Source organism: Fukomys damarensis, unplaced genomic scaffold (genome assembly GCF_012274545.1).
Source record: "Fukomys damarensis isolate Sample0158 unplaced genomic scaffold, DMR_v1.0_HiC HiC_scaffold_16, whole genome shotgun sequence".
NCBI classification, from domain to species: domain Eukaryota; kingdom Metazoa; phylum Chordata; class Mammalia; order Rodentia; family Bathyergidae; genus Fukomys; species Fukomys damarensis.
Window position 1 is genome coordinate 111,523,356 of NW_022900928.1, and position 25,641 is coordinate 111,548,996.

Genomic DNA, 25,641 nt, shown 5'->3' on the forward strand with positions numbered 1-25,641 from the left:
TTAGTAGACTCTAGATAAATACCAGTCAGATAACTTGGGTTTGGGTTGGTGGATAGATTTATGTTTTTCAAACTAGTTATAAACATAGATTTCCTTTTTTTTCACTTTAAACTCTCTCTTAGTTACTAATATTTTTTATTGCAACTGGTTCCCTTGAAGTTACTGATAATTACTTGCTCCCAATGCTTTAACATTAGAAAGAAAACATCTTTCAAAAATTTAAATGACTTGAAGTAGAATTTTGTGGAAAAGAGAGATGTGTGTATTCAATTTTTCTAATTACTAACATGAGGCCCTGTTTTTCTGGAGACTCAATTCTTATCACTAATCTTAACTCAGAAGATACTCTTTTAGAATAAAACAGAATAAAGATGGTCTGGAACTATGATGTAGTATGTGAAGAAATAGATTTATGACAAGGTATCAAAAGATTATTTTTGGATAATAAAATTATTGCATGAGATGGTTTTTCATATTTACACATTCTGATTCAAGAACCTACCCATAAACTGTGAATGTTTCTTTTTATTTTTATTACACCAATTTATATGTGAAGAGTTGCCTTCTACTCAATATAAAGTCTCACACTAGAAATTCCGTAGAATTCAAGCCAATCCTTAACTTGCGTTTCTTCATATGAAGCATAGAAACTGAACAAATTTCTTTATGTAGCAAATGTGATCTCACATGTAGATAACATGCTGGTTCTCTCACCGTAATCCCTGGATACTGTTCCAAAGTCCTAATTGGGCTGTCATTTTCACAGTCTGTCTTTATCTCATTCTTTAAAAAATGTATTTAAATTAGTTAATTTGCTGGTTGCTTCTATATTGCTTCATTAAAAATCCAAAATGGAGTCCAGGAAAAAAAATAAAATTATAGCTTAAGTGCAAACTATATTTCTGAGTGCCTGCTAGGCAGACATACCCAATCCAGTGTATTTCTTTCAGATTGTGGATTTCCCCAGTTGACCACCCCTGAAAGTGTCAGTAGTGTTCTTAAACCACACAGAATTATCTCCTAGTTTCCCTTCTACTCTTAAAATTGCCAACTGCCCATCAACTACTGTCATTTACTGAAAGGAAGAAAATATTAAAGAACATAAAAGATTAGGGGACCATGTATTCAATAGTGTGAACATGAAAGACTTGATGCTGCATTTGACTAGAATCTTGGCCTTCCCTTCTAATTTTAAAGACTCTCTCTAAAATGGTGGCTTCTTCATTATATTAATTTTTGAAATTTAAATTGTGTCAAGAAGCTTTGATGTAAATATCTTCACAATTAGAAATAAAAGCCAAAAATAGAGGAAAATTTAATATAAAAGAATATGCCAAAGCAAAACAAAAATTAAACAGCAAAAAGCCTTCCAAAAATAATCACAAGATATAAATTTGATGGTGATTTAAAAATTATAAAAGCTTGGTTAGCCATTTTTACTTGCCAGGATAGAAAACGTAGGAGAAAGAAATGAGATTCTCAAAATCGGTCACTATCACCTTATTGAAATGGTTATTTTTTTGTTCTAATAGAAACTTAAGATTTCCAGGGACACTGAATATGTATACATCAATGACTACAGGTAAGAACAAATAACATGGGTATTTCATCCATCTGTATTTAAAAGTAAGCAAAGGCAGGAAGGCAGGAAGCCAGGAAGGTAGGAAGGCAGGACAGAAGGATAGCAGGAAGGAAGAAAGCCAGAAAGGAAGCCGGGAAGGAAAGAAGGAAAAAAGGAAGTAGGAAAGAACTAAGGGAGGAAGAAAGCAAGGAAGAAAGGGACAAAGGTAGATTGGTTGGCTGAAAACTATTTGACAGTAGGCAGTATTATCTGGTATTTTCTGGTCCCTCTCTAGCTGTTCCAGTCTCCTGAGCAACCCATACAGAGAAATGGAGAAACAGTGCGGTTCCTCCTGTCTTTCTCTTTCTGTCCTTCCTTCTAATGTTCAAGTTAGATAAGCACACAATTATCATTGCAAGTCTATGTCTTCCACTAGGAAGTGTCAAAACTACTGGCCTTGGGGGCAGAAGGAAGATCACCAGAGAAAGAGAGGGGGCGGGGAAATGGAGTGGGTGTGTCTTTCCACCTCGAACTACTGCTGAGTTTACACCACAGTATTCCGGTGTCTGTAGGGTGGAGGAGGCAGCACAGTGCCTGGCTTCAGTGAGAACTCAGAGAGGTATTCAGGATTCTCTGCCACAATAGGCCGGATCCGCCCATTCTGTTTATAAAAATATTTTGTGCTGTACTCCTGCAGGTAGTCTGGGTGCTGGAGGGTGCTCCGAGGTGGCAGGCTGTGGTTCCAGTAGTCAGGGTTGTCAAATGCTTTTTTGGCCTTCTCTGGCACAGACAGTACGTTGTTCTTCAGATACTCAGCATTCCCCAAGGCATTGGCAAAGGTGTTGAGGTACAGTGGCTCATTCACGTACTCATCCTCTGCCTTGGGTGGACCACTGGAAGCATTGTGATACTCGGGATTATCCAAAGCTTGAAGGTCTCCATTTTTTCTCCGAGACACAAAAGGGTTCTCCTCCACAGGATTCAGGTATTCTGAAGGAGTAAAAATAATCAGACATCATCTACTTTTGGAAAAATGGTAATCAGACGGAGGGTATATGCAATGGTTGGTTTGTCTAGAACTAGAAAGGCCCAGATTTGTTTTCATGAATTCTCAGCAAAAATGCCTTGTAGACTATCACTGCCGCATGATTAATTGGCAAGTGGGCCAAGAATATTGATGATAAAACAAGACACAGACAAGGTCAAGATCTGAATTCTCATTCTCTTGATTGCTGTTCTTTTCTTCTTATCACATCTGTTGGCCCTACAAGGGGTCAGTTGTGTAAATGCTTTTTGTTTTTCAAGTCAGTAATTTATATTAGAAATTAAGACTACCAGGGTTAAATATCCTTTCCATGCACATGAATCTGAACTTTTACAAAGACTTTTGAAAAATCCAAGGGTATATGGCTTACTCCTCTAGCAAGAAAACTGAATAAAGAATAGTGTTTCTAATCTATTTGACTTGCCTTGAAGGCTTGTACCACTGGTAACAGGGATTTTATTGAAACACTCCCCGGGAAGCTTTTACACAAAAGAAAAGCATCATCTAAGGGAAAAAAATCAACTCGTAGAAAAAATCTGATCAAAATTTGTAGGTCTGTAGTTGAGGTGCATGCTGTTACATATGCACTTGCTTAACAATAAAGCATCATTATAACATTTATTCTCAATGTCCAGTCATAATGACAAAAGAGAAAACCATTAGTTTGAATTGTATAAATAGTTACTTTGTAAGTTAGAACAAATTAGTGCCTACTTTGTATGGTTCAATCTAACAAACACATTGGGTGTACAGGTATTAGACTGAGATAAAAAATAGTGCTAGTAACCAGTGCTGCTCATCTCAGATTTAATTCCATCTCCATGTCTGTAGCATAGACCAAAGAAGACACATATTAGACTCTCTCTTTGTCCTCCTTTTCATTATATACATGAACAGCTGTGCTATTCCCATTTTGGTGTCAGGGCACTCAGAGGGCACCATTATTTTTTCAAATACTACCACTCTGAAATAAATTTTGTACCCTATTCTTAGCCCAACGTGCAGACAGAGAAATCCCATCAGAGTTATTTTTCCCTCACTATAGATAAACTGAATATAGTTGAGCATGTAGCATTTTTTTGTGTATGTAAGCGCAAAGGTAATCATTAATATTCTACCTTTATACAGTTCAATAATTCACAAGACACTATTATTTTGTTTTCAGAATAATCATGAAGGAGAAGGGACAAGTCTTTTTCCTGCTTCATACTAGAATTCAAGTTCGTAATTTCTATTACATAATCTTTTTGTTCCTCTACTCTGTTTTTTATTGCTGTCGCTACAGAAGTAGGGTAAATTTTATAGTTAATAGTAGATTTTAATTTGATTTTTTAAAAATAATCTAAAAGAACTTACAAGGGAGACATAATATAATTTTTTTTACCAGATTCCTGAAACAAATTGAAATGTAGGTATGTCTGTCCTAAAATTCTATACTCCAAGGACAAGTCTAGATCATAATAACTCTAGGAATTTAGTTCTCCGTTTTCAGAGATAAAATCTGAGAATACAGTGTGCCTATGTGGACTGATTTGTTTTTCTCTTAGAAGTCTTATTTTACCTCTTCTCAATGCTGACAATTCCCACTCTTATATCACCTATTTTGTTTTCTAGATGTGGTCACGCAAAGTTGCTAAGGCTGGCATAGAACTCTTGATCCTTTTGCTCTAGCCTTCTAATTAGATGAGATTACAGGTGTGGACCACCCTGCCCAGCTTTGTAACTGCCATTCTCTACTCCGCCCCTGCAGTGAACATTTCTGAACATCTGGCTTGTACCTTGTTTGGGTTTGTCTCGCATAGGAGTCATGTAGCCTTCTTCATCCAGTTCTCCTCTTGGACTCCGTTCAGGGACAAACACTGTGGGGTCAGCGCTGTACCTCTGGGTGCTGCTGTCCTCTTGGGCATGGGGTGCCACTGGCTTGCGTAAGGTGCCATTACAGCAGGAGTCATCAAAAATCTCAGCGGCAGCACCTTGAGCAACTGGAGCTTCTGGGATGGTGCTGGTCGTGGCTCTGTATGGCATGGGCAGGCCTTGTTCCGCAGCGAATCCCCCGTCTCGGTATACAAACTGGTTCTGTGAATAGCGGAAACATATTTGGAAAGAAGTTCTTGTTAGGAATAACAGTATTCCTGAAGCCATATTCCTTAGCTATTAATTAAAAAGATATTACATTTTGCCTTTCCGAGAAAAAAAAATCATAGTACTGTATTTATTGATTTTTTTTTTCCTACTGGCTAATGAAATTGAGTTAGATTAGAAACATTTAAAATTATATTTTTGGAACATAAAACAACCTAAATACATGTTTTAAATTTTTCGTTAACTAAGTAAAATATGATCTAGTAAAAAGTATTTTATATTCTTTTCCCACAATGATCTATTTTGTATATAAAATTCCAAGTAAGTTTTCATGATAAATGGCATTAAGAGTGGAAGTGCACTGACACATGATGCATGGTGCTATTTCCTTATGGACTTCTATTCTGTAGTTTCTATGACTTGAGCCTCCAGTACCTAACTGCAGAATCATTAGTGAGATTTTGAGTTTTTATCATGGCCTATAATATTTGAAGTAAAGATAACCTCCTCACTCCAAAGCATAATTTATGAGCCCAGGCAAATCCTTCAGATAAAAATTGAAAGCCACTCTTGCACGATTTCTCAGCTTTGGATTATCCACTGAGATAAAAGACATCTACAAAGGCAGCTACCCAACCTGCAGCAAATTCTTAACTCACTGTTGGCAAAAGTAAAATGTAGAACTTATGAGGAGACAAGACAGAAGAAACATGGTAAGCAAAGACCAAAAATCTACAAGATGAAGGTTGATTGTGAAATACTTACTCCTGACATGGGGGTGTAGGCAGGAGGAGGGCTGTGTCCAATTTCGCTCTAATAGAAAAGAAAAATGGCATGATGGATATAATAAGAGGCAACATGAATGAAAAAATTTAAAAAGAAAAGAAAAAGAAAAGGCAGGTGAGTTGTATGAACCAAGGGAGAAAATGTGCACAACAGTGAATTTTCCTACACAGTAAAATGTATGCATTCTAACTACAAGCAAATATATTAAATGCGGAATTAAATCTCTGAAGAGGAAAATTATATTGAGTAAGCAAAACTTTTCAATGGATTAAAAAACAAATGACAGTAAATATTCTGGTTAACCCTAGAAAAAAGGAAAAAACTATGAATAACTATAGAGGTAAATGAGGGACCGTTCTTTCTTTACATGTTAAATGGTTTCATACCATAGCACTGCCTTTCCTCTTAGAAGAAAAAGAATGCATCTAGGAGTTAGAAGTGGATTTCAATTTGCCTGAACAATTTTTGCTATTGTTAATTTTTTACCACTTCAGCAAAGGGTCAACTTCTTAGCCAATCCATATATTTTTTTAAAAAGTACAGTACATAATATTCTAACTTCAGTCTTACTTTTTAAAGTAGAAACAGGAGAAAATTTGAAAAATCAATTCCTTTTCTGGAAACATGCTTTACATTCCTTTTAAGAATCAGTCAGAACTAGATTTCAATTTGGAAAAGGAAGGACATCTACATTTTTATAGTTTAATAGTCTATCCATTGGTCTAAAGGAAAGTAGATATAAAGTATGATGAATTGTTAAGGACAACATTCCTAAGGGTAAAAAAATGAGTTGTATGAATACTATTTCTAAATATAAAATTATACACACATATACTTCACTCATTTATATTAAATACATTTCTTGAGAATCTAATGTCTATGTGGCAAGCACTTTTACACATACTCTGGATAATGAATAATGCAGGCAAAATTAGTTGTTTACAAAGCTTGCATTCTCTACCTTCCAACTTTAAGTAAACAGAGATGACTAAAATAAACATCCAAGATGCCTACATGAAATATGGAAAACATTTTCTTAGGTCAATGTTCATACAATTTATAGAGTCATAAAATAATCTATGAAGAATATGGTTACATGGAGATGAACTATCTCATATAAATCAGTAACAAAAGAACAATACATTTTCCCATAATGAACTTAGTCCGCTGAACGAAAGGATAACTCCAGAACCCCAAGCATGAGTTTATATTTTAATTTCCCCCACGGCCCTGACAACCTAAAAATGTATGCACCTATTTTCTTCTTAACAATACAACTAACAATGTGTTGAAAATTTTGTCATGGTAAGATATACAGATTTTTGAAGGTTTTTCTAAATAATTTATTTCTAAATTTATATATAAAAATAATACATGTTAAATGGTACTGTGACGTTTTGATACATGTACACATTGTGTAATATTGAAATCAGGTTAAGCATATTTATCCTCAGATATTCATCATTTATATTGAAAATATCCAAACTTATTTCTTTTTGAAATGTACAGAACATTATTGCTATTTACATTTACCCCACTGTCCAAGAGCACACCAGAAATTCTTGCTCCTATGAAACTGTCACTTAGTACCTATTGGTGACCTTTCCTATCACTCTTACGCTTTGTGGCCATCTCTATAACCACCTCAACAATCACCATTCTACCTTCAACTTCTTTGAGATCAATTCTTTAGGATTCACTTAGGAGTGAGATCACATAGCACTTGTTTTGTTTTTATTTTCCTGGCTTATTTCACTAAACAGTGATCTCCATTTCCATCTTTTTTGTTTCCAGAGACAGGATTTTATCTTTCTTATGACCTTTGCATATGTATCTCATTTTCTTTATCCATCCATCCATTGATGAGCACATAGGTTGTTTCTAGAAATCTATTTAATATGGAATGCATAGTAGTTGTTATTGCACAATATGCAGATTGTCCCAAAAGAGTTAAAGACATCGTATTCAGTGCTATATGCTTATCCATGTTTATAGCAGCCACATTCATAATACCTAAATTTTGGAAGCAGGTTGTATGTCCATGAACAAATAAATGAATAAAGAAAATGTAATGTTTACACATAATGGAGTACTACTCTACCATAAAGATAAACCTGAGTCATTCACAGAAAAATGGATGCACCCCAAGACCATAATTTAAAATAAAATAAATAAAAAATGCAAGCTTAAATATCATTGTTCTCTTATATGAGAAATTAAAAATATAAAGAGCAAAACAAAAGATGGATAATAAGAAGTAGGGAAATAAATGTTTCTCAGGCAGGAAGGGGAAAATGGAGGGAGGGAGGGAGAAGGAGAGGAAGAAAAGAGGTTAAAAGAAAGGAATTAAGATGTGTTATTTACAGGATCCAACTCCACACAAGGAGTGTAAATATTATGTACTGCACACATGGGCTAATAAGAAAAAAAAAGTCTAGGGCTCCAGTCTCAATTACAACTTACTGTAGTGTGAATTTTGTCATTTGTGAGATACCTCAGACATTCATTTTCATCTCTTCTTTCTAATTTATTCTTAGGATAACAAAGTAATGAAAACTTTGTAAGTTCTGCACTACTATGTAAATGAAGATATATAACACTAAAGTATTTGCATCAGCTAAACAGACTTTTAAAGTCAATCGAGATGTCAAAGCTGATTATCAAAGAGACATTTTTAAATGCTTACCTGTTCTCTAATCATTTACTAGCTTATTTTGCTCTTTTAGAAGAAACAAAATCAAATATACTTGTTCATAAAATTCGAAAGAGGAAATTTTAAAATGGAGTGCAATGGTTTATAAAATACTAGAGAGTTGGTTCAAAATATGACAATTGCTTATTGGATAGTTCTTTATCATATTACAAACTCTGGCCTTACCAGCATTATAGAACCTCCAACTCACAAGTAGCTAAAGATTTATTACATCTCAACATTAAAAGGACAGTCATTGTGGTAGATGCTACAGGTATAATGACATACTACAGATAACATGACATACTAGAAGAAACATGGACTTTGGCCTTTTGGTATTTATACTGTACTGGCAGATATTACCTGTTAGCATTAGAAAGAAAAAAAAACAAGAGTAGAATGAGGCTGGAGTGAATTTATTTCAAAATTATGATGACACCTCAGAAGGCAAGGTGTTCCAAAATATTAGTAATTACTAGTGTTCCTTTGATCTCTTACCTTGCAAGAGTTCCTGTACTTGGTAATGTTCAACTTGAATTAGAGCTAAGGACCTAGCACTGATTGCACACTTTGTATTTTATAAAACTTCAGAGATCAATGATCAAAGGAATAACTCATAAGTCGGTCTTTATCTGGAAACAGCTTATTACATATCTTCATTATCTGGGATAGAATGCCTTGAATTGTAAAGGCGTTGTGTTAAAAATATCTGGTCCTCTGGCAGTCTGCTCCAAGACACGAAGCAAAATGCATCCACTGTCCCTGCTTTGACAAGGCTTTCAGTCAGCAACCTGCCAACTCTGTTGGTGGACACACTGCCAAATAGCTTCACAGTAATAGAGCATCTTCATGCGTTCCGTTCTTTTCAACATTAAAACGGAAAAAACGCTGAGCAAAACCCCTTAGCATTCATTGTTTTTAGGGTTACTGTCTGCTTTTTATGTCTCTATTTCCATTCTTTTTTTCAGTTTACTTTTTTTTATCTGTTTTCCATGATAAAAAGCACCTCATTCATTTCCCCCTGGAAGGGCAACGCTGCTCCAAGGGAACATCTGTGAGGCCAATTAGCTGGGCTGGAAATGTGATATAATTGTTGTTTAAATATATTTAAATTACATGTTAATCACTATGTCATAATTTATAGGCTTTGAAAATAACTTTTTGTACTTCAGAGCCAAGCCAGATTTTACTTGTTTTTGCTGTTTTTAGCTCACAACAAGCTCATCTCATTCCTCTCTCCCTCAATGCCCTACACTTGAGGAGCTCAACTTTTAATACTGGGAAGAATGACAGCTGCAAGTAAATTGGCTGAGTAAAAATTAAGATCCTCACCACGGCCAAAATGAGCTCGAGTGACCTTAAAGTTCCGAGCAGAACAAAGCAAGGCTCTCAGTTAAAAGGCTTTTGTTTTTCCATTGTGCCACTCTCCGCTGTCCATCAAAGCCCAGCTTTGTGGATCTTTCTGAAGCAGCCCTGGGTGCATGTGTTCAGTTAGCTGGCAAGGGGATTTGCTGTCAGCAGGACAGAGACAGAAAGAGGTGGGTTATGAACTGGCAGGTGATACGGAGCTTGCTCCTGGTGGGGGATTTGTAAGGGTGATGAACAGAGTAGAGTTTAATTTTGCGGCCATATCACTGGGACATTATATGGTTTACTTGAAAGCAAATGCCAGAGGTTTTAGAAAAGTTGAGCACAAACGGTGATGAGGGCACTTTAAAATATATTGTGCCCCAATATTCACTTTAGAGTTGAATGATAAATATTTGAATGTTTGTCTCATTCCAGGTATGGTATATTTGTATTTTTAATGATGTCTCAGATAAATTTTTGACAGATTGTGCTCTGAGATAGTTTTTTAAATTATCACACAAATATATCTTCTTAGGAAACAAAAATTGTACTTGTCTAAAGGACTAATATCTATCTAAATTAAATATGTGTTTAATGAGTTTTTTTAACCCTTGGGTAGTTGTTACTCTAAATAATTACTACAGGATTATAGTTTATTTTCTACCTAATAACTACTAAGAGTACTCAACCTTTTTACCCTCAGGTACATATATGCCTAGCATTCTGAAAGACATTGCCATATTTTCTGAGGTCAGATAACTGCTTGGACAAAAGTTTTTTGCACTATGTGAAATCACTGATGCATTGTTATAACTGCATCTTTCTCATAAATGAATTCACATTCCAGTGCTTTGAGATATCTGGATTTAGAATATTCATTTTGCAAAGTGCAACCACAAGAGAAAAAACAAGTGTTCCCATAAGGACCTCAAACTAATAAAGCAGGGGGGAGCCTATGAGATTTCATTAACTGATATAAATATCTACCTTATGTATATCTTTATTCTATGTAGGGATCACTTATTCATTAATTTACTCAGTTATACACTTGCTTTGATTATCTCTTCTGTTTCTGAGGAAATTATTCTGCACAGAGACATATTTGAAAGAACATTGATTGAGGCTCTCATTCTTTAGCCACATTTCACATTTCTAATCCTAGAAACTTTGCTCTTTCCTCCAGGTCTCATCTCTTCAGTTAATAAAGGATCTTTAATAAAAGGAAGCTATGAATGATATCAATAAGTATGAATGAGAATCAATGCAGAGTTAACAAAGTATAATGAAATGGTGTCTTTTATAAACACCAGTAACTGCTCTTCCTAAATGATTCTCAAAGTCTACTTTCTTACAGTATCTATTATCTTCATAAATGAATATAGAATTACTTGTAGGGAAATTGAGAAACAGAAATGGGAAGGAATGTATGTCATGTGCCTACGGAATGGCTTTAACTGTGTTAGATCTTACTTTACTCACACAACTTTGCAGGGTAATGTTATTACTAAAAATTAGAATTCCCATTTTACAGCTGAAGAAACTAAGGTTGAGGGAAGTTAAAGGATCTGCCTGTGTTCACAAATCTATTGACATCTGACTCAGAAGCCATTGCTCTCATACCTTTACATCATGCCTAACAAAGAACTTGATTTTAACATTTGTTTTTTTTTTTTCCTCATATTTACCTTCCCTCTCTCTTCCCCTGAACTCTGCTTCAACTCTTCTTTCAGGTAATTTATCATGACTTCTTTTTCTAGGTTTAATGAAGAATGCATCTCAAGAAGGCATTTTAAATTACTGACCTTAGGTCTAAAATACTGGGCATCTTCCCTAAAGGATTAAAAGAATCATACCATAGTGATATATGTGCACCTATGTTCATAGCAGTGCAATTTGTAATAGCTATAACTTGGAAGCAGCCCAACTGCCCATCAGCGGGAGACTGGATAAGAAAATACTTCTTTAAATAAAATGGAGTACTACTCAGCCATAAAAATGAGAAATTGAAGACATTTATAGCTAATGGGATGCACATTGAGGTGATAAAAGGGGAAAAAGGAGGGGTAGGGGAAAGGAAAGAAGGGAATGGAAATAAATGAGAAAATGAAAAATAATGGAAACAAATTCTTTATATATTTTGAGGGAGGGAGGGATGAAAGGAGGGCAGGGAAATAGGGAAAAATAAGAATTAAGATTGATTATGTAAAGGTACAAATTTCCAACAATGAAGGTCATTATATTGTATACATTAAATGTACCGATGAAATTAATTAAAAATAAATAAATAAAATGAAATACTGGTGTTTATGATATTGACCCTCCCTACATGATTTGCATTTAAATTAGTTACAAGAATTTATTTGTTTGTTTTTGGTACTGGGGATTGAACTCGGGTCCTTGCGCTTGCAAGGCAGGCCACCGAACCGCTGAGCTAAATCCCCAGCCCTAGTTACAAGAATTTAAACTGGAAAGAAAAGTAACTAGAATACTAAAAGTTAATTGTTCATATATACATACATATATTTCATAAACATATAATATATATATATATATATATATATATACTTCATTCTTCCCTAAGTCTTTTCTTGTTGCTGTGAAACTATATTGCATTATGTATAATATATAATATTTCTAATTTCACATTTCTAATCCTAGAAACTTTGATCTTTCCTCCAGGTCTCATCTGTTCAGTATATTTTATATATCAATATACAATATATATATAGATAGATAGAGAGAGAGAGAGAGAGAGAGAGAGCAAAATCAGACGCTAAAGTAGAAAGTTAAGTAACGGAAGATCACAAAGATTTTCCATGACAGCACTCTTGCTTATAGATTTATTATTTATAGTACAATATTTAGTCAATAAATTCCTTTTCCTGCTTGGCTAGGGGTAAGTAAACTATTGTATCTACAGGCAGTAGTTCCTTACCCTTTTCAGAAATCGAAAGAAAAAGAGGACATTTCCCTTTAAAATTCATTGCTAGATGAGTCAATAAAGTGAAACTGAAAATTTCTGACTTTTTGCCTTTTGTTTTAACTCACTCCTCTGAGAATTACATGATGTAATCAAAGGATGTTATTAGCACAGTCAATAAAAAGGGCATAAAGAAACAATTTTATATTAGTGCCAACACTCCTTAGCTTTATTCAAGATAAGATGTAAGAGTTTTGTTAAGATTCGTTATCACACAGTGCCAGTGCTGCGTTTGCTGTGCTTGGTGCTGTGGCTGGGTTGGGGCCTTGAGTGTGTCAGGGAAGGGTTCCTGTGGAGGCTTGGGCTTCAGTGTGGGGTTTAGAGGTTGAAGAGTCTTTAAGAAGGTGGAGCCTGTTGCCACATCCTGTGCTCATTGAGGAAGCTGCCCTCGAAAAGGATCAACAAAATTTTCCTGGGACTCCTGAGCTTATTCTAGTAAGAGGGTTGATACACAAACAGCAAGCCCTGCCTCTGCACTTGCTCTTGCTTCCTGTCTGGCCACGTAATATCATATTTCTACTGACATGGTGCCATCTGCCATGATGATGTGACATATCAAGTAGGGCTTCACAAAACTTTGTTCACATGGTTTGTACTTTTACTCTCCAAAATTGTGAACTAAATAAACTTCTAAAATTTTTCATTAGTACACACTTGCAGTACATACTGATCACATTTATCCAGGGAAGTTGGTACGTGTACATCATATATCCCAATTTTTTTAACCGCTGCCCCTGTATACCAGTGTGTGTGTGTCTGTGTGTGTGTGTGTGTGTAGAGGCAGAGATAGATGGGGGGAGAACAAAATAGAAGATAAATAAATGGTAAGTAGGGAGGGAAAGGGGATGGAGAAAAAAGAATTGAAGAGGACAATGATAAAAATAGAGCTTTTCAAATGTGAAGGGCGCTGAATACAACTTCTTTAAAGTTACTGATCTTCCTTCTTTTCTCTCTTCATCCCTCCCTTCCTCCAACTTTCCTTCACTTCCTCCTTTTCCTTCTTTTTCTGTCTTTTTCCAGAGTACATTTTGAGGAGGCGACATTTTTCAATGCTAAAGAAAATCTTCCAGCACTTTTCTCAGAAACTCCCCCATAGTCCTTTTCAGTAAAGAGGGTATGCCATTTTTTCTTAATTTTTAAAAGCATATTTTTTTAAGAACACCAAGTTCTGTTGAAATATTTTAAAGAGCAGAAATGTAGTCATCAAGCCATTATGTCCATATATTTGAGTAGCTTGACTCTTTAAATGAATCCAGAAGTTGTTGTTGCTCGGGTGTTTGTCATTCCTTATGTAGAGAATTTGATGAAAACTTTTTAGCACGGGACCACTGCATTGAGGTGGGCAGGATTTGAAGGCAAAAATGCCACAAATTTGAAGCAATGGTTGCAATTGAAATGTCTTTCTACTCCTAATATTGAGTTTTTGGGTATTTTTTACTAGATCATGTATCATTTAACAAATTCCTTAATCTCTTAGGCCTTCAGTGTGTTTAACTCTAAAAACAGGAAGATATTTTTTCCTTAATATAGCTAAAATTATCTACCCTAAATATTCTAAAATCACATTTGTTCTAAGATGAAATATACATTATATATTCAAAATGATTTTAATAGAGATTTAATTTGAGGACAAATATCAATTTTTCTTATTTAAGAGACTATATGTTTATTAGATAAAAGAATATCTATGTAATATGAAATACTGAAGGTAAAAGTTGTCCATGAATAGATCAATTAAACATAGTCTTTTAAAATGACATTATTTACAAAACAGTACGACTTCCTTACAGAGGGGATATATTACTTAAATCTTGCAGCTATAAAGGGCAGCTATTAAAACTAATACATACATATTATAAGTTGATTTACTGACTTTCATGGTGTTTATTTCTACATGTGCCACATAACTTGATAATATCTAAAGATTAGAAATATAGCTTTAATAATAAGTAACCAGGAGGCAACTAAGATTGGGCAGGGGAGATTACAAGCATTCTGATTTTGAATGCTATTCCTTTAGAAATTGAAATATAATGCCAGGGTGTGGATACAATATGTTTTCTTTTTTTATTGTTGGTAAAGGCTTACATAAAACAATTTTAGGCCAAGTGTTTGTGCGTACATGTGTGTTCACGAGTATCTCTGTTTTCATTAATACACTGAGAAAACTAACAGTTTATAACACAGTAAGAAGCTAATTTAATCAGTTCTATTTAATTTATTTCTCTTTTGTAGACTGTTACCTTATTTGGTTTGTCCTTTCTTTGTTTTTACCTTTTTTCACATGTGAATATTGTTTATCACCAATCTTGTTCATTAAAACATCATGTACCTGAGTTCCACTTAACATATTTTTGATTATTTAAGAGCTATTTTATTTACTGGCAAATAAAAAGGCAAGAGTGAAATAACTAACTTTCTTTTTAACAACACTCCAAGCCCAAGAGGGTCTGTTTTTATAGGCAAAATAACAATGATAGTGTGTAGAAAATCAATGGATGAATAAGTAAAATATAAAGGGCTCAGTTTCTGTAGTGGGGTATAGAACTAAAACTGGAAATTTGACAAACCTAATTTTGGGGTGTAGATTTTCTTCACTGTTTTAAATAACAGTGTTGGCAACAAGCAAACAGTTTAACATAATGCAAATAAAGCCTTCCTTTCAGTGTTTGCATCATTTCAAGCTGGGCCAGGTTGAAAATATCTTCAGTTATGCTAGTTTATGCAATCTGTTTACCAGATAAAGAGTGAATTTGTAACAATGGCTCATTCATTGGACTACTGCTCTTTAAGCTATCAGGTGCACAGCTGTCGCTAAGAGTAAAAAGATTTCTCTCAGTCCACCTGGAATTAGGACAGCTGGTTCATGTGCGCTGCTCTGAATAATGTACTGTGGGCGCTCGCACACAGCTACTGACAGAGCAAACAGCACAGAGCTGTCCCATCAGCCCAGAGCAAACACCAGTTACATTTCATAGAAACAGCCTGGTATTTACAGCTGATCTGTGCCAAAATGAATATCAGATAGAAGGCAGCACCTCAGGAGAAAATTCATTCCCCAAGAGCTACTTGTTAACCATGGTTTAAGCAGCTTTTACCATTTTTGAAAAGCCCCAAATTTGATTTTGCTGCATATAAAAAAGAAGAAGAAATATATACGAAACATCCCTGCATTTATTTGTGAACCACTCTGCTACTTCGGAGTTTCCTGACAGTAAAAAAGAAAATGACCCAAAAGATTTCCATTTATAATGTTTGCTGTCAAAGTCAACCTAGATCAGTCAGGATCCTGGTGATAGTAATGTTCTTTTAAAAGTTAACATTTAACTTAAAAAAAATAATTAAAAGAAGGTATGAAAACAGAAAATAGAACTGAAACTGAAGACTGGATTTAAATCTGACATGGAGGTCAGAGATAACCGGATCACACTATTATCAGGCGATGTAACAGATTATGCCAAGTGACTTCACCCAAGATCACGCAGCTACTCAGTACAAGCAAAAGTTAAAAAGTTTAATTAGAAAACCGATAGAAAAAAATCTGCAGGATATCTTTATATCACACGTGCCCAAGTCAGACTGTAAAACTAAGCCCAGGTAAAACGCTACAGCAGAAGTCTGTCTTCAGTGTTTCCTCACCAAGTTTGAGGTCCAAATTTCAGGTCCCTGATTTTACTCCTCCCTAACAGACCCCCAGACTCATATGTTTCATCAGCCAGATTCTATAGTAAAGATGGCTCTATTTTCCACTAGACAATACAATTCTGAGTCAGCATCTCACACTCCAAACATTGCCTTCCTCTTTTTTTTTTATTTTATCTTATTGAGTTTACTGGTACTTTTTTTCTCATTGAGTTTATTGGTGCATTTTAGGTATGCAGTACAGTTACATTCATCATTGGGATCTTGTACCTTTACATGACAGGTTTGGGTTCTCATTTTACCTCTTACCCCTGCCCTCCCTTCACCACCTCCTCCTTCCCTATTTACAAATACTTTATTTCCATTTTTTTCATTTTCCTCATTTCCTTTCCCCTACCCTTCCCACTTCCCCTACACAATTAGCCCTTTTCTTCCTATTTAACATTGTCAATTATACCATTAGGGTCTCATGTACAATCATAGTTTTTCACACCAGAGAAACTATTCAGTATTTATACATGTGTGACTTATTTATTTCACTTAGGAGTATATCCTCAAAATGTATCCATTTTCCTATGAATGAGTCTAATTTCTCTTTCTTTATGGCTGAGTAGTATTCCATTTTATAGAAAAACCATATCTTTTTTTTTTTCAGTTTATTGGTACATTTTAGGTTTACAGTACAGTTACATTCATCATTGGGATCTTGTACCCTTACATAACAGATCTTGGTTCTCATTTTTTCCCCATACCCCTGCTCTCCATTCTCTACCTCCATCCTCCAGTTTACAAAGACTTTGCTTTCATTATTTTTCTCATATTTTTTCTTGTTCCTTTTTTCCTTTCCCCTAGCCCTTTTCTTCCTATTTCACCTTATCAGTTATACAATTTGGATCTTGTTTATGCTTCTAGTTTTTCACACCAGAGAAACTATTCGGTACTTACACATGTGTGTCTTATTTATTTCACTTATTTCTATACTCTTCAGGACCTGGCTTTAGCTAGGATAGAGGGGATCTATTTTAGTTTGAGAACTTAATTTGGAGAATTTTGTCAAATTATGGTAGTGGACCATGGTGGACCTACATGAGGTAATACTGATCTATTGAACACCAATTCCTTACCCATAGAATTGATTGATGGCCTGGAACCTCCACTGGAATCATCTAGGGTGTGTCAAAGTCACGTTTACAAAACTGCAAAGACCTCCTTTCTCTACATTAAATATAATTCACTTGTCCTATCTAGTTTGGTGAATGTTAACTATAACTTATCCATCTATGCAAGTAAAATATATTAATATTATCTCTGTCCCATTCTTCGTATCTAAACTTCCAACATCTACTCTTTCTTTTTTCTTAATTTTTTTTGGGGGGTACCAGGGATCAAACTCAGGACCTTACACTTGCGAGGCAGGAAGCAGAACCAAGGAGCTAAATCCCCGGCCCGCAACATCTACTCTTAAATGCCCCAATAATTCCATATACCAGCGGTTCTCTCTATCCTTTTCATCGTTTTGTGAGTAAACTGTCATACAAATTATGACTTGAATTTAATAATCTGAGGGTAAAATAAATGCTATTTGTATTTATGCAAGGAAATAGGAGCGAACCAGGATTTTGCAGAGAAAACAGGCATTCGTGTTTATCTTAATTCTGAAGCCATTTTTGACTAGAGTAGTGTAATAACCTTCTCATCAGTCTCCTTGATTTCAGCCTATTCCTTGACTCCAATCTAATATTCACAATTGCTCTTTTTTACAAATCAGCAAGAGTTCCTACTGCTTTCAAAATAAATACAGCTTCTATTTCTCGATTCACCGAAAGCTTTTGGAAACTATAATCCTTGACAATTCTTCCAACTTCTCTCCACTCTCTCCACATAAAATGCCATTCAAATAAACACCAGTACTACCCATCATGGGCCATTTCCCTCTCACCCCCAATTCAACAAATATCACCAAGAACTAATTATCTGTCGCATGTTAATTATCAATAGTACCCTACTTGTTTATTTTATTAGTATGGCTTCTTTTTTAGACTATGAATCTATTTAGAAGAGAACAACCTCTAATTTACTATTATCTTTGACACCACAGTGCCAGAATATGGTCATGATGAATGTTTAGTAGCATATATGGTATCAAAGGATGGATAAATAGAAAGATGCTTGAAACACAAACTCATTATTGGTAGAATCTCCAGGACTCCATCCAATTAATCAGATATATTTTAAAAAACATAAGATTCTAGCACTCCTCAGTTATATATTGCATACACAAGGGGTTGGAGATTCAGCTCAGTGGCATTGCACCTGCCTCACATACACCTTACTTTCCAGATAGAGTGAGTCCTCAATTGAAATTGGACTTATATGCAGTTACCTATTATATCTCATCCGATATATTCAATTTTCCTGTCTGTAACTCTTAAGATTTCTGAAGGCATTGCTTGAAATCTTAATTCTATCCTTAAACATGGTGAGTAGTTCCAAATACAACAATATTTCAAAACACTTCTGGATTCTGTCACTAGTATAACACTCCCCTGAGACATCTATGCATTTCCTAATGCTCTGCAGGCCAAGGAAACTCAACCTGCAGCTTTATCCCTGGAAAATATAAATTGTTAACTTAAAAAAACCAAAAACAGAACAAACAAACAGGAAAAACAGATCTTCAGGATGAAGAAACTGTATGCCAATGCAAGATATATAATATATATAATATAATATATATATAAAATATAATATATAATGTGTAATAGTACATACCGCTTGTTTATAATTCCACACTATGTTGCATAGTTTACATATTTAGAAAAACTATTTTTAAGCTGGAGATTTAGCTCAGTGTTTCCACCGCCTGCCTCGCAAGCACAAGGTCCTGAGTTCAATCCCAGGTACCGAATAAAAAGAAAAAACTATTTTTAAGATGACTGTGGTTGAATAGTACCGATGATAAGTTATAAGTCAATAAAATGTTCGATTAACATCATAGGAAGGGACATTGCTCACTGGGGAAGAGTGGCGGATTTAAGAAAAGTACTGCCACGCAGACGTTGCACTGTCACCACTGACTACTCTTTGAAGCCCAATGTCTTCCTCTGTAAAAAGGGATCATCTTACTTGTTTGGAGTTTTATAAATTCATGTTTATTTTAAAGACTTTGATTTAATTATGTAGTATATGTAATATGGGTTTTTCCTCAAGAAAGTCAAAGGGATACTGCTGAACACGGCAGTTTCCAAATAACACTTACACAAAACAAATTAAATGCTTCAAGCCAAATAAGTATGCATGTCTCAAAAATAAGAATAAAAGTATTTAGACTTTTTTTGTGATAGCAAAGACTATTTTTCATCACAAATTTCACTGGCTACTTTTCTCAAAAATGACTGATAAAAGCCAGGAACAGTGCACACACCTATAATTTCACCACTTAGGAGGCTGTGGGAGGAGGATCACTGAGTTTCAGGCCAGGCTGAGCTACATAATGGGTTCAAGGCCAGCATGAACTACATGGCTAGACTCTGTCTCAAAACAAACAGAAAAAAAAAAATTAAAGTGACTGACCGTATCATTGTAAATGAATAGAAATAACTCAAAAATTTCATTTGTATGTAGCTGGATTAATTTATTATGTAAAGCCATTGTAAAATATTGCTTTGACAGTTAAAAATGCTATGCTTTTCCTAGTGCAGTAGTAAGTCAAAATAAGAAGTGTAAAACTCTTCTCACAATTTGATAACAGAAAGGAGCATATCAAATGACCATTGATCGATGTCCTAATAGTAGAGATGATAAAGAAAAGATTTATTGCTTTTGTTTTGTTTAGAAAAAAAAATAGTGAATCAATGGAACACAAATGTTAGAAATACATATTTCTGAAGCATATATTTTGGCCTTGATTTTCTTGAATCACTTCTACTGAACATTTGAATGCATCCAGACAGCCTCCTAAAAAGACAAATTTCAGAATTCATGCTGAGGCATTCCCAGCAGGCCAAGGAGAAGTCCTCAGTGGTGAAGACATTCTTAGTAGGAGTTTTTACTTCCCTGTGATTGCTGATCTTTTCAGATAAAGCCAACACATTAGAGAGGCACACAGTTATATTGGAAAAGTTCGAGCTCTCATACTTTGCTCAGTGGAAAGAGAATTCCTATGTATCACCCCTTAATAAATTGAGACTCAGAAGCATTTTTAAAACATAAAACCATATCTTGGAAGGAAAGCAAGCAAGTTAAACAAAAGTGCTTAAATCCGTAACCTTAAAGTAATTTGTTAAATGATTTGGAATTGAGAAAAAAAATAGATTATAGAATTTTTCACATATTCTATTCCTTAGCTTTTCTATCAATGACTACCCCTCCAAAAAACAGCACTAGACAGCTATTAAAAAAAGACTATGACATATTATTCAGGCCATTTTGTTGTTTATAGTTTTAGCATAATTATTGTTTATCTTTTATTAGGAAAGATTAAGCTAAGGTACAGATATGTTTAGATAAAATATAATGCTAACATGTTCTCGTGAATATAATGACAAAGAAAAGTACAGATGTCTTTCTTGTCATAAGTCTTAAATGTGAGATGGCTCAAGCTTATTAGGATTTAATAATGTCTTTTTCGTTTGTTTTATATACAAGGCCTTCGATAAACTGTATCTACCCCATCACTATCATCATTTAGGATAGCAAGTCCTTTAAATAAAGTTACAATAGTATCTTGTCAAATTTTCCCCCAAACTTACTCATATAAGTATTAAAATGATACCTAGTAGCTCACATTTTGGTGAAGCAATTTATATTTAGATATCTTTGGCAAACAATAAATGAGGAGAACAATTTGATCATTGCTAGGAAATTCTCTGAAATTCCATTTGAAAGGTGACCAAAAGCTCAAGGGAAAGCAATTAGAAGTAATACCAAAAGCCTGGAAGCAATTTTAAGGGTTCCTATCTAGTCTTTTGCCACACATGGGAATGTTAGTTATGCAGGAGAAGATGATATTTCTGAGAGAGTTTGACACAAGTCTAGGCTGTGAATTATTTGCTTTGAAACACCTTCATATTCTCCTGCTTGGAAATTCTGGTCAAAGCAAAAACAAGTAGTAAGCTCAACCCAAGAATACAGTTAGGTGAACTCCATAAAATGTTTATCAGCCCACAAATACAATTTTAAAATGTGCTGGACCATCTTCCTTCAGAAAAAGAAGGAAGTATAATAAATAAAGGTTTATTTGTTATTAAACTTCCACGGTCTATCCTACCCATCTTGAGGTTGTAAATATCAAAAGTTCCAAAGGAAGCTTTCACTAACATGCTATGTGAGGCCAGGAGCACATTAATTTCCAGAAGCCCTTCGTTCTGTATGTTTTCTAATCTATGCTACCCAAGGTATAGATTCACCTTGAAGAAAAGAAGCTTAAGCTTCAGGCCTTTTAATTACAGTCCTCTCTCAAGGCTTGGTAAAGCCCTCAAGTTGTAGGTTCATATGTTTTTATGATTTTATAAAGTTTCCAATATTAAGGCTTTTATTTGTGCAAGATTTTTCTTAAAGAGGTTCCATCCCTGTCCTCAATCTGGAGGAATTTGATTTCACAAAAATACTAGATCTGTCCCTAGTGTACCTTCCTATGATTAAAAATGTTCCGTATAACCGACCTGCACATGTGGAGGCTTCTTGGGACATTCTTTCTGGTGCAAAATGTTCATTCCATGACTCCACCCAGTCACTAAAGCCAGTTAACATACTGTCAATTTCCAGATCAACGCCCTTCAAAATTCAATCAACTATTTCCTCCTTGAGGTTCATGTGAACTGATTATACCATAGCACCTTGTCCTTGTGGTTATTGTCTATGTTCCTTTGAGGACTTAGATTGTCCATGTTCATTCATGTTGCTCAGATTACTCAGCTGTGTCTGGATTTCTCCCAACAGCTTTTACCATGAACATCAATGAATCACCGTAGTTTTTAAGTTTTTTCCTTGCTGTGATCTACTGCACTTTATGAACCATATGGTTCTTCTTCCACATCAGGAAAATATCCTTATGAATTTGAAAGCAAAATTTGTTTCTTTGAAGACAGCCTTTTCTTCTTTCACTTCATTGATTCCCTTTCTCTAGTTCTTTTTTTCTGCCTAATTTCTTGATACTTTATTTTTCCAGGATGGATTCTGAATAAATCTTGATGAGGGTTTGAATCTTATGTCAACTGTAATACAATAGAAATGTGATAGTACTTGTCATTACAATTAGACTAAAATATCTCTTGAAAAACAATTAACTTTTTCCTTAAAAAAAAATGTTTAAAAACCCTGGTTGAGTGTTTGAACAGTTGAGTCATCTGAGAGATGAGTGCCAGGGCTTCCGATGAGAAGGAAAATTATTCTACATAAGACAGAGAAGAAACTTTGGCTCTGGGAGGACACAGCTGACAAAGGCAACCAGGGGCAAGAAAAAAAAAACAACAACAAAAAAGAGGCAGAAAAGACTAACTTTCCATAAAGTGACCCTTCAATCTAGTCCACCAGTTTTGTTTTCATCAAATCTACCTAATTCCAAAATGCTTAATTTGAATTATTTTTGTTATTACACAAAGGTAGAAAAGGGCCGAGTTGTGCAAATCAAAGAAGTAAGAATCAAGGAAGTGTAGGGAGGAGACCGGAACCTCGGCAGAGAGGGGAGCTAATAGTTACTGGGTTGTTATCTTGAGGTGTCTTATGGTTACACTGAATTCTTATACACACCAATGTTAAACATTATTTTAATCAATATTTTGGGACAGAATACACTGACTGGTTAGTGGACAATTTTACAGAAGCAGTCACTAACTATTGGAGCTCAGATTTAAATGCAGGTTAGATCCCAAATCCCATAGTATATTAAATTAAACTAAATAAACTGAAACAGAAGTCACTTTAGTAAATTGCCTCTGTAAGAACTTTCTTTCTAGTGAATTGAAAGAAAAAAAAATAGGAATGTTTGAATCTCATTCCATCTATGAATTTTAGGTTTAATAGAATTTTACCTACTGCTTGGGGACAGAGAAGCTCCTATGTTATGCGGGCTAACATTTCATTCTTAAATTTCCTTATACCAAAATTATTTCTTCTTGCCTAAGAATAATGTTTTGGGAAATATACCAACATCTTTACCTATACTCCTCCTGGACTTTCTATATAGCTTCCCTTGCTTATTATCTTCTGTGATTTCATTAGTTCACTCTGCCAGAGTACTCGCATGCTCATTACTCTAGGAGACTTCTGACCCATCTCACCGCCGAGCTCACTTTTTGTCTTCTTTCTTCACATGGAGAACTTTTCCGAGATTCGCGATTCCTGTGTTTACTCTTCTGTTACTTGCGTTCTATTTTCACCATTTCTGCATTCTACCGGAACCACTATCAAATGACTCATAATATATGCTTTAGGTGAGGAATCATAATGATTTCCAAATCAAGACTTAACTCTGAGATCTAGACATTCATCTTAGCTAATAGCTCTGCCTCTTTATATTCAAAATACTAATTCTTTTTCTTTATTCTACTCTTCTGATAGACAGGAATAGTAAAAATAAATAGTGAAATATTTGTTAAAAGTGGCAAAAGAATAATAAACATTAAATTCCAATTTTTCATGAGATTAAAAAGTAATGAATACTAGAGTACAATATGGTCCCTGGCACAAGTGATAATTAGTATTGAGCAACTGTTTGTTTTTCTAAATATATGTCACTACTAACAGTAAAAGAATGAATTTAATCATTTCAACCCAGTAATATCTAGTCGTCTAGTCTTTCAACCACAGAACCAAGATACCTGATTCTAACTAAGAAGAAGCTGTACCAGGCTCCAAATAAATGTGAATTACATATATCTCGGCCTCTCCAATAGCCAAAGAAATTTAAGTTTTATTTTTCTTCCAGGGAAGGAAAACAATTAAGTATGAATGTTGCTAAACAATGTCTGTGATTATTGCTGGGAAAAGCAAATCAAATTGGTTTTGAATTAAACTTCCAATTTCTTTCCCCCTCTGATTTGCAGTACTTATTTCATCACAATGCAGATATTTTACAGCAAGAGAGAGTCATAGTTTTTGGAATGTTTCCCATGGTGTTCTATCCATGTCTCGATTCAGCTTTTGCTAAAGTGTAGAGAAAGGCTGGTCCTCAGCCACTCATTTATAACGTCTGAGTTAAAACTACAGAGCACAAATTAGCCTGTCTTCAGAGGACTCTGCTATGTCAGAGTGCTGAACTGAGACGGGAACTTTTCATTTGGGCAGGTGAATGAGGAAAGGGACCGAAACACAAGATGCTTGTGATTAGAGTATGTTCAAGTGCAGGAAGTGCACAATGGAAAGCTGATGAGCAAGCCCACCCCCCACTATTCACAACCACCTTCCTCATTCCATTTCCTAGAGTAATCAGAGGATATTCTGAACCTCTCAAAATGCCATCAATCCTTATTGAAAATGAAATCGAACAACTTTCTCTCAAGCCTTTTCCAAAGCAATCAGTGTAGCAGGCTGTCCTGAACAGGGAGCTCCAGCAGACAAAGACAGATTTGTGAAATACATAAATAAATAAATAAATAAATAAATAAATCTAATCTTCTGAAATTCTGAATAGAAAGTTAATGATAATGTTCCAATTCCATTATGTAAAAGTGAAGGGATTGACAATTGTGCTTGCTTCGTCTTGTACAGTAAAGAATAGGCTTATTGATGGACTGTGTTCCATAATTTCCAGTGGTGCTGTGAATCTTCTGGCAATAATACTAACAGATAACCATCTAAATGATTTAGATAAACACTCATTAACACTCTAAATCTATGTATGCAGCTTCTGTAGCTTTCCCTCCCTCCTCTTTGTTTCTTTTCCTGGCTTTGATTTTCCTCTTTAACATTATTTAACAAAAAAGGAGATGTCTCTTCTGATTGTTCAAAGAGGCATTTTGTGCCTGCTGAAAATTGCTCAAGTGTAGAAAAATTTCATAAAGGTCTCTGAAAGGCTCTTATCTGCCAGACTTTCCTTCCATACCCAGTGTTTTGACGGCATGTGTTGTCTCAGTGTTGTAGGACAGAGTGTGACAGGATACAGATCCAGAACCGATATAAAGGTTCCAACAATGACAAGGAGCTCTTTTAGGTGCAACAGTATTTCATAGACAGGTCACTCTGATTGGAGTCACAAGACCTGACACTGTTTGGTTCCTGAGCGAGCAGGCTTTCAGCCAAGTTGCCAAGTCATTTACTACATCTGGAATGTAAATAATGAAGACTCTGGTATGATAACAAAATGTCACATAAGCCAAACTGCTTTGTAATCGTTAAAGTTCTGTTCAGCTCTTGTTCTTTTTCATGAATGTTAGAAGAAGAAAGTTATTCTCTGATTTTATGAGGTTGACTCCCATAGCTGACTTTGAAGATAAGAAAGAGTGAGACCATTTTTCAAATTGTTACATTGTGGCTAGACTAAAAAAAAAAAAAAAAAAAAAAAA

At 35.0% G+C, this 25,641-nt stretch overlaps 1 protein-coding gene across 1 annotated transcript in view; it reads right to left on the minus strand.

Annotated features, from left to right (window-relative positions):
• Window positions 1-1,719: 1,719 nt before the first annotated feature.
• Window positions 1,720-25,641, minus strand: part of Erbb4 (erb-b2 receptor tyrosine kinase 4) — a 689,271-nt gene continuing 665,349 nt past the window's right edge. Inside the window, exons 24-26 of the mRNA XM_033764601.1 lie at window positions 5,454-5,501; window positions 4,385-4,682; window positions 1,720-2,551 (exon numbers count right to left, since the gene is read on the minus strand). Of these exons, the coding sequence (XP_033620492.1) occupies window positions 2,106-2,551; window positions 4,385-4,682; window positions 5,454-5,501 (792 nt within the window). The 3' untranslated portion in view covers window positions 1,720-2,105. The remainder of the gene's footprint in view (window positions 2,552-4,384; window positions 4,683-5,453; window positions 5,502-25,641) is intronic.